The sequence below is a fragment of the Martes martes genome, assembly GCF_963455335.1.
Source record: "Martes martes genome assembly, chromosome: 8".
Lineage (NCBI taxonomy): Eukaryota > Metazoa > Chordata > Mammalia > Carnivora > Mustelidae > Martes > Martes martes.
Window position 1 is genome coordinate 91,107,003 of NC_137895.1, and position 13,907 is coordinate 91,120,909.

A 13,907-nucleotide genomic window follows, 5' to 3' on the forward strand; every position below is an offset into this window, starting at 1 on the left:
AAATCATACCATGTCTGACACTGTGAATAGACCTTGAGAGTATTATGCTAAATAATATAAGTCAGATAGATAAAGACAAATACTGCATGGTATCACTTATATGTGGAATCTAAAAGAAAATCAAACTCATTTAAAAATAGAGTAGAAAGTGGTTGTGGGGGCCTGGGAGGTGAAGGAATTACGGAGTGGTCTGAAGATCTATTGTATAACATGATGACTATAGTTGATAACACTTTATAACTGAATTTTGCTTAGAGAGTTGAATTTAAATGTTCTCACACACAAGTAAATATGTAAAGTGATAGGTGTTTCAATTAACTAGATGAGAAGAATCCTCTTCTAATGTACATGTATATAATATAATCACAATGTACACTTTAAATATTTTACAATTTTATATCTTAATTATACCTCAATAAAGTTGAAAAGTAATCTCAAAAAAAAATCATTGTTCATGACTGGCTATTTATAGGGCAAGCATGCTGCCTTATTTCTCCATTTGCCACTGAGTTAGCTCACTAGGGTAGCATGTCCTCACCTAGTGATTTCAAAAAAGTTCAGGTTCAAATTTAGCAGGTGCATCAAGACAATTTAAGGAAACTCATCTTAGCCACATTCTTCATCTACCTTTATCATGAATGAAGAAAATATTTACACTCATCTGATGTCTGTGTTTATTTCTCAATTTGTTTGGAACACATATTAAGGAAATGTGTGATTAAATAATATGGTCTTGAAAACTAATATCATGGGATACCACTTACCTATGTGACCAAGCTCTGAGCCCAGAAGATAAACCAGACTTGTATAGAAAATGATTTTTCACCTCTGGCTAAAGAAGTCAGAAATCATGGTGTGATAGCAGTTATATAAACTTGAGATCACTGAGCACTTGATAATCACAAGTTAAATTCTATTCCCCCATCTTAGTACTGTAGGTAGACTAAGAAATTCCCACATGGAGAAAAAAGCAAAGATTAAATCTTAACCAAAGTATATATGTCTCCTAGATTTAAACTGAGGAATTAGTAGCATAGGTTATGGCAGAATCCAAAAATCAGAGAAGTTAAATATTTTAGAAACCTGAAGTTAAACCATAACTATAGGGTGAGGATTGCTGCCCAAATGCTTTTGCCTGGTTGAAATTTGGAAGCCCTCTAAACATTTTTGGTCCACTTGGGGACTGAACTTAGAGAATTTCTCTTTTAGCACTCTAAGCCCTTGAGTCCCTTCATGGACTCACAGTAAGAGGCTCTGTAATGGAACAGATGATTAACACCAAGAAAAATGCCTAGAACCAGGCTTTCCCCAGCAAAGCTGAAGACCCAGATTATAAGGCCATTTTTCCTTTTTCCCTCTTTTCTTGCTTTTACTTTTTCTCCCCATTCCCACTTGTTCTTCATTCTATATATTAGTAATCTGACTTTTTAAATTTAATCTTATCATTTTATAGTATATTATCCAATTAAAATAATATCATTTATTATTAACAGTATTAATAAAGTATATGTGCATATATACAAAATGTATCACATGTTACTTTTATCTTTATATACTATTTATGATGTACATTTTTCTCATTTTTAGTATTGGAAGGTATTTCTTGGGATATTCCTTGAAATCATCTTGTTGCCTCTGGAGAAGCAGATGCATTTACTTGAACAAAAAGAGTCTTTCAGAAATCAATAAAACTACCTTTGAATCCTAGTTCTATCACTTGCTAGCAATAATTCATTTTTCTAAACTTTGATTTGTCTACGCTTCTCCAGTGCAAATTATGATAATAAATATAAGTTGTAGGGATATTTTCGGGTTTATCAGTACTATAAATTCTCAATAAATTTCGGCTTTCATTCTATTTCATTCAGAAACTTAAAAATAAACATTTTAACAGGATAGCCATGACTTTCTTTCATTCTTTGTTCACAGATTCATGCCAAATGTTACCTTTGAATTTTTTTATCTTCACATAAAAATTCTCCTTTTGCATTGTCAGAAGTACCAAATCACCATATTGGGAGATTATCTATTATGTTAACTAATATTTGTCTACGTGCCAGGCATAAAGCATTCTAGAAGTTGGCATACAGAGAGACGTTCTCTAAGGCATTTAACATTTAGAGTAGAATAAAGACAAGTAAAGATGACATTGCAGTTTGATGAGAGTTCTGAGTGCAGGAATTTAGTGGTGATAGGAGTCTAATGGGTAAGACCAACCAGGCGTGGTGTAGTGGTGTTGTTGGAACAGTAAAACAAAGTAAGCAAAAGATTCCTTGTGAAAATGGCATTTCAACTGGAGGACTCCGGAGACTGGGTAGTTGAAAAGGTGGGGCAGGGAGGTGGGGGGAATTCCTGCTTATAGACACCGCAATATGAGCAATGGCCTGAAGCAAAAGAAAAAGTATCTAAGGAAGTTTTAATATGTTGGAGTGCAGAAGTGGAAGTTGATGAATAATGTAACAAGTAATTAAATGCTGATCGTTCTTTGAGAGTTATCATTAGGTATATATTTTGGACTCTAGAAATGTCTAAAGATTTTATTTTTTAAAAGCAAATCATTTCATTGATATTAATATTCACATTGTAGTCTGTTTCTCTTTTCTCTATTCCTAGTATATTTGGCTTGCTGGTTATTTACTTATCACTTTTCTAGCCCAATTAGTTCTCTTCCACCTCCTGCCTTCTGCTTGCTTAATTTAAATACCCTACATTCAAGATTTAACATTTCATGTAGTACATCAGTATCAATCTGTTTTATGTAGTTTCAATGTCAGCTTTAATTCTTTAACAGGGAGTACCAGTGCATTTCTCCCTTCATCTTAATTTAATTCATGCCAATTTTGGCAATTTTTAAATAACTTTGATATTGGATTGGATTCATTCAGTAAAATATGTGAATCTTGTGGTTTTAAAGCTTTATCAGTACATGCTTTTTTGAAATTTTAAATCTTTATGCTTATTCCTTGTTTTAAAATTCATTTTGAATTTTTGAAATTTATTTTTGCTGTTACACTTAGAAAAAGCATTGATTCTTTTTAACATTATTTCTCTTCTTGAGTATGTTTTTTTTGTGGAGGAATAATGTACACTATTGCACCAGTATTTTATGAATAGTTTCCCAATCCTTTCAGCATTGGTAAGGGAAGGTTGAGAGTGAAGTCACGCTTAGATTTCCTGAAACAACTATTCTCATTTTTTTCTTAATAAAGATTATCATTCTCAAAAAAAGTTGGCTTATAAGGAGGTGAAAAGGGTGACTTGATCAGCGACAGTACTGAATGGAAACCCAAATCTACATCAAGACAAAATAGTATAAAAACTAAAGAAAACATGCTTAGGGATCAACATTCCCCTAGTTCTTTGAGAGCAATATAATTCTTTTGACTAAGTCATTAAAGGCTTGTTTCACTTGTTTGTTCCTCAGGGTATAAATAAATGGATTTAACATGGGGGAAATGGAAGTAGTGAGCATAAATACTCCCTTATTAATGGCCATTTCATCTTTTGCCGAAGGTTTGATATAGACAAAGATACAGCTTCCATAGGTGATAGAAACGACAATCATGTGGGAAGAACAGGTAGAAAAAGCTTTAGTCCTTTGCTGGGCAGAGGGGAATCTTAGAATTGTTCTGATGATATACAGGTAGGACAAAATCACACACACGAGAGTCATAATGAAGATTAACACAGAGCACACAATAATCATCTGCTCAATGAACCATGTATCTGAGCATGAGATCTTCAGGATAGGATTAGCATCACAGGCAAAGTGGTCAATGGCATTAGAGTCACAGAAATCCAGGTCCAGTCCTAAGCTAAGTGGTGGGAGTATGACCAACAAAGTAGTCATCCAACAGCAGAAGATTAGCCTTTTGCAGACCCTGTGGTTCATGATAGTCATGTAATACAGGGGTTTGCAGATGGCTATGTATCGATCGAAGGACATGGCGGCAAGGAGAAAAAATTCTGTTACTCCAAAAAGATATGTAAAAAAAAGTTGGCATGCACAAGCATTATAGGTAATAGTCCTATCACCTGTTGCTAAACTGTACAAGAATCTAGGAATACAGGCAGAAGTGAATGAGATTTCTAAGAAGGAAAAATTTTGGAGAAAAAAGTACATTGCAGTTTTAAGGTGAGAATCCATTAATATGAGAATGATGATGGTCAGGTTTCCAGTTATACTCAACATGTAGGTAATAAGTAGAAATATAAAAATCAGAATCTGTAGTTGAGGGTCATCTGTCAATCCCAGAAGGATGAAACTGGTTAGTGACGTATGGTTTCTCATTCCTGGGTCCTGACTTCTGCCCAATTTGCATATAAAACTGAGGGACTCAAGATCTGAGAAGAAGGTGGGAAAAAATGTGTTACAATGGACTTGCTTAGAAAAACCTAGTAATGTATTTTACATATATTTCTTGATAATGAATATTTCTTAATAATTCATGCTCTCAGCTCTGCTGACATGTCATCTGATAGTTTTGAAACTTAGCTTTCAGATGTTTTGACCACAATATATGGCAAGATATACATTTTATATTGCAGTCTAATGTACATGCACACACATATACACAAACACACACACACAAATATACACACAAATGCACACTTGCATATTAGTGAAACAAAAACTTTCCAAAAAATAAAATACTTATCCACTTTGCTCTCTGATGCTTTCTATTCTAACTTATGAAAAATAAATGTAAATATCACCCAATTGACTTTATACTCTACTAAATGATCATGACCGTATTTGAAAAAAATAAATTTTTTAGGGATTGTTAAGTAATATAGCCCAAGTAAAACATAATTATTTATGATTTTTAAGGGTACACTATCCTTGTACTTTACACTTTGGAATAGATTTATTCATGACACACTTCCACCCCTCAGGGCAATGAAATCATAAACTTTAGGGTATCCTTTTTTTCGAAGAATATTTCTCTTATCACTTACTGAAATTTTACTCAGTTTCATTATCTCCTTGAAGCTTTTTTTCCTGGAGAAATTGGAAGCACATAAGGAGTGGTTATGGCACAAGGTGTTTCTATATCCATCTACCAAAGAAACTGAGGTCGCTATTCCACCGCCATGAACAACCTATACTGCAAAAGACATCTTAAATATAAAAAATCCCTTCCTACATCTTTCCCATGACTTTCTCACATTGTTATTGCCTTTATCTGATTTGTACTGATTGCCCACTTTGGTGCAGAACAACAACCATTTTAGTACACACCAAATTCACTAATAAGTGAGAAAATGTTCTATACACAACTGAAGAATATTAACCTTAATGTTTTGTAATGCAGTCTGATATTTGTCTGACTGACACATTTAGACACATTCTTATCAAGTCACTGATGTTATCATCAGTTCTGTATTAGGTGCATTCACCAATCTGATTTCTATCCTTAGCTGCTTATGATATGGTTTCTGAACACAGCACTTGACTGAAACTATTCTTGGCAAGTTTACCTGTTATTTCTTTAAGTATCAGTGAAGTGTAGTCATTTTATTTGCATTTTTTATCAATCACCCCTTTCTTTTTACAATCTTCTTGACACATTGTTTGCACGAAATCCACAATCTGGTTTTTGTTTTGCCCTTCTGTTTTCTCCTTTAAAATTATCTCTTCCCCTACTCACTTTTATTCCACTGATATTTCTCACACTTCACCCCTAAATCCTCTTCCCTGCTTCTCTATGTGTTTTCCTGGAAACTGATTAAATCCCGTGACTTCAATTTAGCATGTAAAATTTGATATTTCAAAATGTGCATTTTTGATAAGATCTCTTTGAATGTTAAACATATACCCCTGGCAATTTTACATTCCCTCTAAATGAATTTATTTAAAATGGATTGCCCCATCTTCTGCATGTCTATTGATTCTCGCATTCCTTCTTGTTTACAGTACTAAAACCAAACCCAATATTCACTGATATCAAGCTTTATTGTTTCCTAGGTTAGCCCTATCTTGAAATTCCTTTTTTTAAAGATTTTATTTTTTCATTTATTTAAGAGAGAGCATGTGTGCACAAGCCAGGGGAGGGGCAGAAGGAGAGAAAAAATTTCAAGCAGACTCCCTGCTGAGCACAGAGCCCATTGAGGCTTGACCTTCTAATACTGAGATTGTGACCTGAGCCTAAATCAAGATTCGGATGCAGATGCGGAACTAAGGGAGCCACCCAGGCACCCCCAGCCCTATCTTGAAATTCTATTGACATTGTCAGTACCTCTACATAATTTTGTTATTTCCCTGACTCTAACAACTGGAAGTTTTGTTTGTCTGGTTGGTTGGGTAGAGTTATGAAGAGTGACTCTAAAGATACAGTATAACAAGAGACAAGTATGCGGTGGTCATCTTACATGGACTACCTGTCTGGAAAAAATTGTCTTCTATTCATCTGTGGTTTTCCCTTCTTAATTACTCCATCTGCTTGCTGATTTTGTACCTGGTTCTTAGTGACTCCTTCCTGTTTTCTGCTTAGATGTTTAAAGGAGTCTTCCCAAATTAGGACAAACCACATTAGGACTCTTCTATGTGTTTTTGTTATATCCTATGCTTAACAGATGATGTAAAAAAAAATTGTTGGAAATGGGATTTTATGTTGTTTAATGTAATAACCACAAAGCTGAAAGAGTCTGAGATATAGAGTTAATTCGACAGTATTTTTTTTGCCCTCGACCTAGATCAAGTTATATTGTTTATTATGTTGATTCAGTATTAAAACTAATCTGACACCTCTTACTTTTTCCATATCTCTGACTCTAATTTGTTGGCTTTTATATTTCATGGAGGAAATATGCTGAGTGACTCTTAAATCATACTATAACCTATCTGTCAGCCCATATATACCTTACATAAAGGCAAAAGTTGTTATCACTATGTCTGACACAGAAATAGTTTTCCTTTTATGGTTTCCATTCATGCTTCCTCAATCCACTTATCAGAAACATACTGATACCAGAGATTAAAGACTCTTAAATTCTGGATTGGGACCAATAGTTGCTCTGGAATTGTTCCTCAACCAATACCAATTAACTACACAGACATCAGCTGAAATGATTTCACTCTCCAATGCTTGTTCAAAGCCATCAATAAATTTTTAAAAACCATAATTTCTTTTAGAAATGCCAAGTAACTACATGAAAGTTTCACTAGATTGCTTTAAAATATTCTTTTCATCCGGGGCGCCTGGATGACTCAGTGGGTTAAAGCCTCTGCCTTCAGCTCAGGTCATGATCTCAGGGTCCTGGGATCGAGTCCCGCATCGGGCTCTCTGCTTGGCGGGGAGCCTGCTTCCTCCTCTCTCTCTGCTTGCCTCTCTGCCTACTTGTGATCTCTCTCTGTCAAATAAATTTTAAAATAAATAAATAAATAAAATAAAATAAAATATTCTTTTCCTCCAAAAGTGGGAAATACCCTATACTCACCATCTGCCCATTTCCCAGAGTAAATCTCCCAGTATTTACAGGCTCCATTAAAGAGATGGAGGAGTGGTGTAATGTTTTACAATGAGCTGGGGACAGTTCTAAGAATGTGATATCACATAAGTAACAATAAAATAAATATTAACAGTAGATTAACTAAAATATTAAATAGAATATTAGACTCCAGGGGCACCTGGATGGCTCAGTGGGTTAAGCCTCTGCCTTTGGCTCAGGTCATGGTTTCAGGGTCCTGGGATCAAGCCCTGCATTGGGCTCTCTGCTCAGCAGGGAGCCTGCTTCCCCCTCTCTCTCTGCCTGGCTCTCTGCCTACTTGTGATCTCTCTCTGTCAAATAAATAAATAAAATCTTTTTTAAAAAAAAAGAATATTAGACTCCAGATATAGAAAAACATTACACATACAACCCACCTACCTCTCTTTTCTTCAGTCTTGAGACATCTAATTGATGTTTACACAACTCTGGAAACTAACCAATGTCCTTGCTCCCAAAATCTTGAAAAATGCATATGTTGTGATGAGCACTTGATGTAATTCAAAACTAATGAATTGTTGAACACTACATCAAAAACTAATGGTGTATTATATGTTAGGTAACTGAACATAATAAAAAAAGGAAAAAATGAATTGGCACTCTCATTAACACAGATATCTGTTTACTTCTTAGGTCTTTTAGACAACTGAACATTTTAAAGAGTGAGAGGTAATCTTAATTATATCAGCAGATAATTTCCAATTCAGGGATGCTTCTAGAAGTCCTTTATTTCACATATTTTTAGATGACCTGATACTCAGTGATACACAAACACAGCTTTATCAATATCTTCAATCTTGTTTCTTTTAACTATAATTCAATTGACTATTCACTAATTTTGGCAAGACATAGGAAACTGTTTCTAAAAGAGAATGATTTTTGAAGTCTCTCAAAAACCACAGACATAATGGTTTCAGTTGATTGCTTATTCCTGAGCATCCCGAGGATTAGAAAAATGAGGAAGAGTATATGTACATGAGCTTCTATGTGGACTTCTGGTCACTCTAACTCATGGACCCACACTCACCTCACAAACAGCTCTGAGATGGCATTGACATATCTGATCACTTCATTTCTAACATATGGCCAAGATTTTGCTCCAAGGTATTTGTCTTATTTTGAAAGGGACTTGCTACTCCAAAATCTGGGGGAATAAACCAGGAACTCTCTCTGGTTTAGAGAGACCTGAAACTTGGCCCTTCCTAGACAAAATGAGAATTTTTTACAATAACAAGATTGATGTTTGTTTTATGTTCCAAACATGAAACCAAGTGAATAAATACAAATCCTAGGTGAATTAGGTTCCAAAGTTATTAATGAATCCTTTGTGTAATCTTTTGGCAAAGATCCTAAAACATGCACACTGGGGACAGAGTCCTCAGAGGACTGAAGATTCCACAAAGACATTCAACACAGGATTTTTACACAAAGTAAAAACCAAATTAAAAAGAACAAGCCTACCATTTATTCCTTTTACTCAATAACACCTATAACTTCTATAGCTGCTGAGAGAACAAGTAATCCCTTTTCTTCCTCTGTGACATATTATTACCCTAAGCAATTATTAGTTATTATGAACCAAAATTAAGACAACGAAAAGAGACAAATTAACTTAAATGTAATAATTACCTTTATTAGCTCAGATTACACATTTCCAGAAATTTTCTATATAAATATATTCATATTGTTATATTTTCAAATATAAAACATTCTTTACATGCTGTTTATCTAATTACTTTCATAATTTAAAAAAACTTTTTATCTCAATAATTATAAATTTGCATCATCATTTGGGAACTATGTGATATATTTTTTTATGGAGCATTCCATCATAATTTGAAATTAGTCCTAATAGTTGAAACTTTGATTGTGATTTCTAAAAAAAATTTTTTCACTGTTGTAAAAAATGACTACTTTGACCTGATCATACGGTCCTAAATTTTCATTACAAATTTCTGTTATCTCTTTTTAAATCAACTATCAGCTCTGACACAAAATGCGTTTCTGTACAAATATCATTGTCTTTTTACAGTATGTCCTAGAATTGGGTATTATTGTTATTACATGTATGGATATTAACAATGTGTTTGCTGTGTGTGTGGCAAATATTTACCCCACTTTTTGTTAGTCTTTGTGTTTATGCCATACTATTTTTTCTTTTTTTTTAAATTTCTTCTAAGCGTAACAGTATTCATTGTTTTTGCACCACACCCAGTGCTCCATGCAATATGTACCCACCTTAATACCCACCACCTGACTCCCCAAACCTCCCACCCCCGCCCCTTCAAACCCTCAGGTTGTTTTTCAGAGTCCATAGTCTCTCATGGTTCACCTCCCCTTCCAATTTCCCTCAACTGCCTTCTCCTCTCCATCTCCCCATGTCCTCCATGTTATTTGCTATGCTCCACAAATAAGTGAAACCATATGATACTTGACTATCTCTGCTTGACTTATTTCACTCAGCATAATCTCTTCCAGTCCCATTCATGTTGCTACAAAAGTTGGGTATTCATCCTTTCTGATGGAGGCATAAATCTCCATAGTGTATATGGACGCATCTTCCTTATTCCATTCGTCTGTTGAAGGGTATCTTGGTTCTTTCCACAGTTTGGCGACCATGGCCATTGCTGCTATAAACATTGGGGTACAGATGGCCCTTCTTTTCACTACATCTGAATCTTTGGGGTAAATACCCAGTAGTGCAATTGCAGAGTCATAGGGAAGCTCTATTTTTAATTTCCTGAGGAATCTCCACACTGTTCTCCAAAGTGGCTGCACCAACTTGCATTCCCACCAACAGTGGAAGAGGGTTCCCCTTTCTCCACATCTTCTCCAACACACGTTGTTTCCTGTCTTGCTAATTTTGGCCATTCTAACTGGTGTAAGGTGGTATCTCAATGTGGTTTTGATTTGAATCTCCCTGATAGCTAGTGATGATGAATATTTTTTCATGTGTCTGATAGCCATTTGTATGTCTCCATGGGAGAAGTGTCTGTTCATATCTTCTGCCCATTTTTTGATATAATTATCTGTTTTGTGTGTGTTGATTTTGAGAAGTTCCTTATAGATCCTGGATATCAACCTTTTGTCTGTCCTGTCATTTGCAAATATCTTCTCCCATTCCGTGGGTTGTCTCTTTGTTTTGTTGACTGTTTCCTTTGCTGTGCAGAAGCTTTTGATCTTGATGAAGTCCCAAAAGTTCATTTTCACTTTTCTTTCCTTCGCCTTTGGAAACATATCTTTTTATTTTTTTAATGTATTTATTTGACAGACAGAGATGACAAGCAGTCAGAGAGGCTTGGGGGGGGGGGGTAAGCAGGCTCCACGCTGAGCAGAGAGCCCGATGTGGGGCTCGATCCCAGGACCCTGGGACCATGACCTGAGCTGAAAGCAGAGGCTTTAACCCACTGAGCCACCCAGGTGCCCCTGGAGACATATCTTGAAAGAAGTTGCTGTAGCTGATATCAGAGAGGTTACTGCCTGTGTTCTCCTCTAGGACGTTCATGGATTCCTCTCTCATGTTGAGGTCTTTTATCCATTTCGAGTTTATCTTTGTGTACGGTGTAAGAAAATGGTCGAGTTTCATTCTTCTACATATAGCTGTCCAATTTTCCCAGTACCATTTATTGAAGAGACTGTCTTTTTTCCACTGGATATTTTTTCCTGTTTTGTCAAAGATTATTTGACTATAGAGTTGAGAGTCCATATCTGGGCTCTCTACTCTGTTCCTCTGGACTACGTGTCTGTTTTTATCCCAGTACCATGCTGTCTTGGTGACTACAGCTTTGTAGTAAAGCTTGAAATCAGGTAACGTGATGCCGCCAGTTTTATTTTACTTTTTCAACATTTCCTTAGCAATTCGGGGTCTCTTCTGATTCCAAACAAATTTTAGGATTATTTGCTCCAGCTCTCTGAAAAATACTGGTGGAATTTTGATCGGAATGGCATTAAAAGTATAGATTGCTCTGGGCAGTATAGACATTTTAACGATGTTATTCTTCCAATCCAAGAGCATGGAATGGTCTTCCATCTTTTTGAGTCTTCTTCAATTTCTTTCATAAGTGTTCTGTAGTTCTTCGAGTACAGATCCTTTACCTCTTTGGTTAGGTTTATTCCGAGGTATCTTATGGTTCTCAGTGCTATAGTAAATGGAATCTGTTCTCTAATTTCCCTTTCTGTATTTTCATTGTTAGTGTATAAGAAAGCCACTGATTTCTGGACATTGACTTTGTATCCTGCCACATTACTGAATTGCTGTATGAGTTCTAGTAGTTTGGGGGTGGGGTCTTTTGGGTGTTCCATATAAAGAATCATGTCATCTGCAAAGAGAGAGAGTTTGACTTCTTCCTTGCCAATTTGGATACCTTTAATTTCTCTTTGTTGTCTGATTGCTGTTGCTAGGATTTCTAATACTATGTTGAACTACAGTGGTGAGAGTGGACATCCTGGTCGTGTTCCTGATGTCAACAGGAAGGCTGTGAACTTTTTCCCATTGAGGATGATATTTGCTGTGGGTCTTTCATAGATAGACTTGATGAAGTTCAGGAATGTTCCCTCTATCCCTATACTTTGAAGCGTTTTAATCAGGAACGGATGCTGGATTTTGTCAAATGCTTTTTCTGAATTAATTGAGAGGACCATGTGGTTCTTCTCTCTTCTCTCATTGATTTGTTCTATGACATTGATTGATTTGCGAATGTTAAACCATCCTTGTTACCCAGGGATGAATCCCAACTGGTCATGGTGGATAATCTTTTTCATGTGCTGTTGGATCCTGTTTGCTAGGATCTTGTTGAGAATCCTAACATCCATATTCATCAGTGATATTGGTCTGAAATTCTCCTTTTTGGTAGGTTCTTTGCCTGGTTTGGGGATCAGGGTAATGCTAGCTTCATAAAAAGTGTCTGGAAGTTTTCCTTCTGCTTCAATTTTTTTGAAACAGCTTCAGGAGAATAGGTGTTATTTCTTCTTTGAAAGTTTGATCGAATTCCCCAGGGAATCCGTCAGGTCCAGGGCTCTTGTTTTTTGGGAGGTTTTTGATCACTGCTTCAATCTTATGACTAGATATCGGCCTATTCAGGTTGTCAATTTCTTCCTGGTTCAATTTTGGGACTTTATAGTTTTCCAGGAATACACCCATTTCATCTAGGTTGCTTAACTTATTGGCAACAACTGTCGATAATAACTTCTGATGATTGTTTCTACTTCCTTGGTGTTAGTTGTGATCTCTCCCTTTTCATTCATAATTTTATTAATTTGAGCTTTCTCTTTATTTTGGATTAGTGTGACCAATGGTTTATCAATATTGATTCTTTCAAAAACACAGCTTCTAGTTTCATTGATACGTTCTACTGGATCTCTAGTTTCTCTCTCATTGATCTCTGTTCTAATCTTGATTATTTCTCTTCTTGTGTGTGGAGTTGGTTTAATTTGTTGTTGATACTCCAGTTCCTTAAGGTCTAGAGACAGCTGGTGTATTCTGGATTTTTCAATTTTTGTTGAGGGAGGCTTGGATGGCTATGAATTTCCCCCTTAGGACCGCCTTTGCTGTATCCCATAGGTTTTGGAGTGAAGTGTCTTCATTCTCATTGGTTTCCATGAATTGTTTAAGTTCTTCTTTGATCTCCTGGTTGATCCAAGCATTCTTAAGCAAGGTGGTCTTTAGCTTCCAGGTGTTTGAGTTCCTTCCGAACTTTTCCTCGTGATTGAGCTCCAGTTTCAAAGCATTGTGATCTGAGAATATGCAGGGAATAATCTCAGTCTTTTGGTATCGGTTGAGCCCTGATTTGTGACCCAGTATGTGGTCTATTCTGGAGAAGGTTCCATGTGCACTTGAGAAGAATGAGTATTCTGTTGTTTTAGGGTGGAATGTTCTGTAACTATCTATGAGGTCCATCTGGTCCAATGTGTCATTCAATGCTCTTATTTCTTTATTGAGTTTCTGCTTGGATGATCTGTCTATTACTGAGAGAGGCATGTTAAGATCTCCTACTATTAATGTATTCATATCTATATGACTCTTTATCTTCATTAATAGTTTTCTTATGTAATCGGCTGCTCCCATATTGGGGACATAGATATTTACAATTGTTAGATCATCTTGATCTAACACTACATTTGATGTAGTGTCCTTCTGTATCTCTGACTACCGTCTTTATCTAAAATCTAATTTATCTGATATGAGAATTGCTACCCCGGCCTTCTTTTGAGGCCCATTGGCATGAAAGATGGTTCTTCATCCCTTCACTTTCAGTCTGGGTGTATCCTTAGGTTCAAAATGGGTCTCTTGTAGACAACATATGGATGGGTCCTGTCGTTTTATCCAATCTGCAACCCTGTGTCATTTTATGGGCACATTTAGGCCATTCACATTGAGAGTGATTATTGATAGATACGTTTTTATTGACATCATGTTACCT

At 35.9% G+C, this 13,907-nt stretch overlaps 2 protein-coding genes across 2 annotated transcripts in view; one reads left to right on the plus strand and one right to left on the minus strand.

The window, feature by feature from the left end:
- Nucleotides 1–13,907, plus strand: part of LOC308347502 (olfactory receptor 6C4-like) — a gene marked incomplete at both ends in the record, with an annotated part of 188,342 nt that overhangs the window by 6,830 nt on the left and 167,605 nt on the right. The gene's annotated exons all lie outside the window — the stretch shown is intronic.
- Nucleotides 3,353–4,322, minus strand: LOC308347453 (olfactory receptor 6C2-like; the record flags this gene model as incomplete). The annotated part of the gene is given in 2 exon segments (XM_080810928.1): nucleotides 3,353–4,292; nucleotides 4,294–4,322. Coding segments are annotated over 2 exon segments (969 nt in total).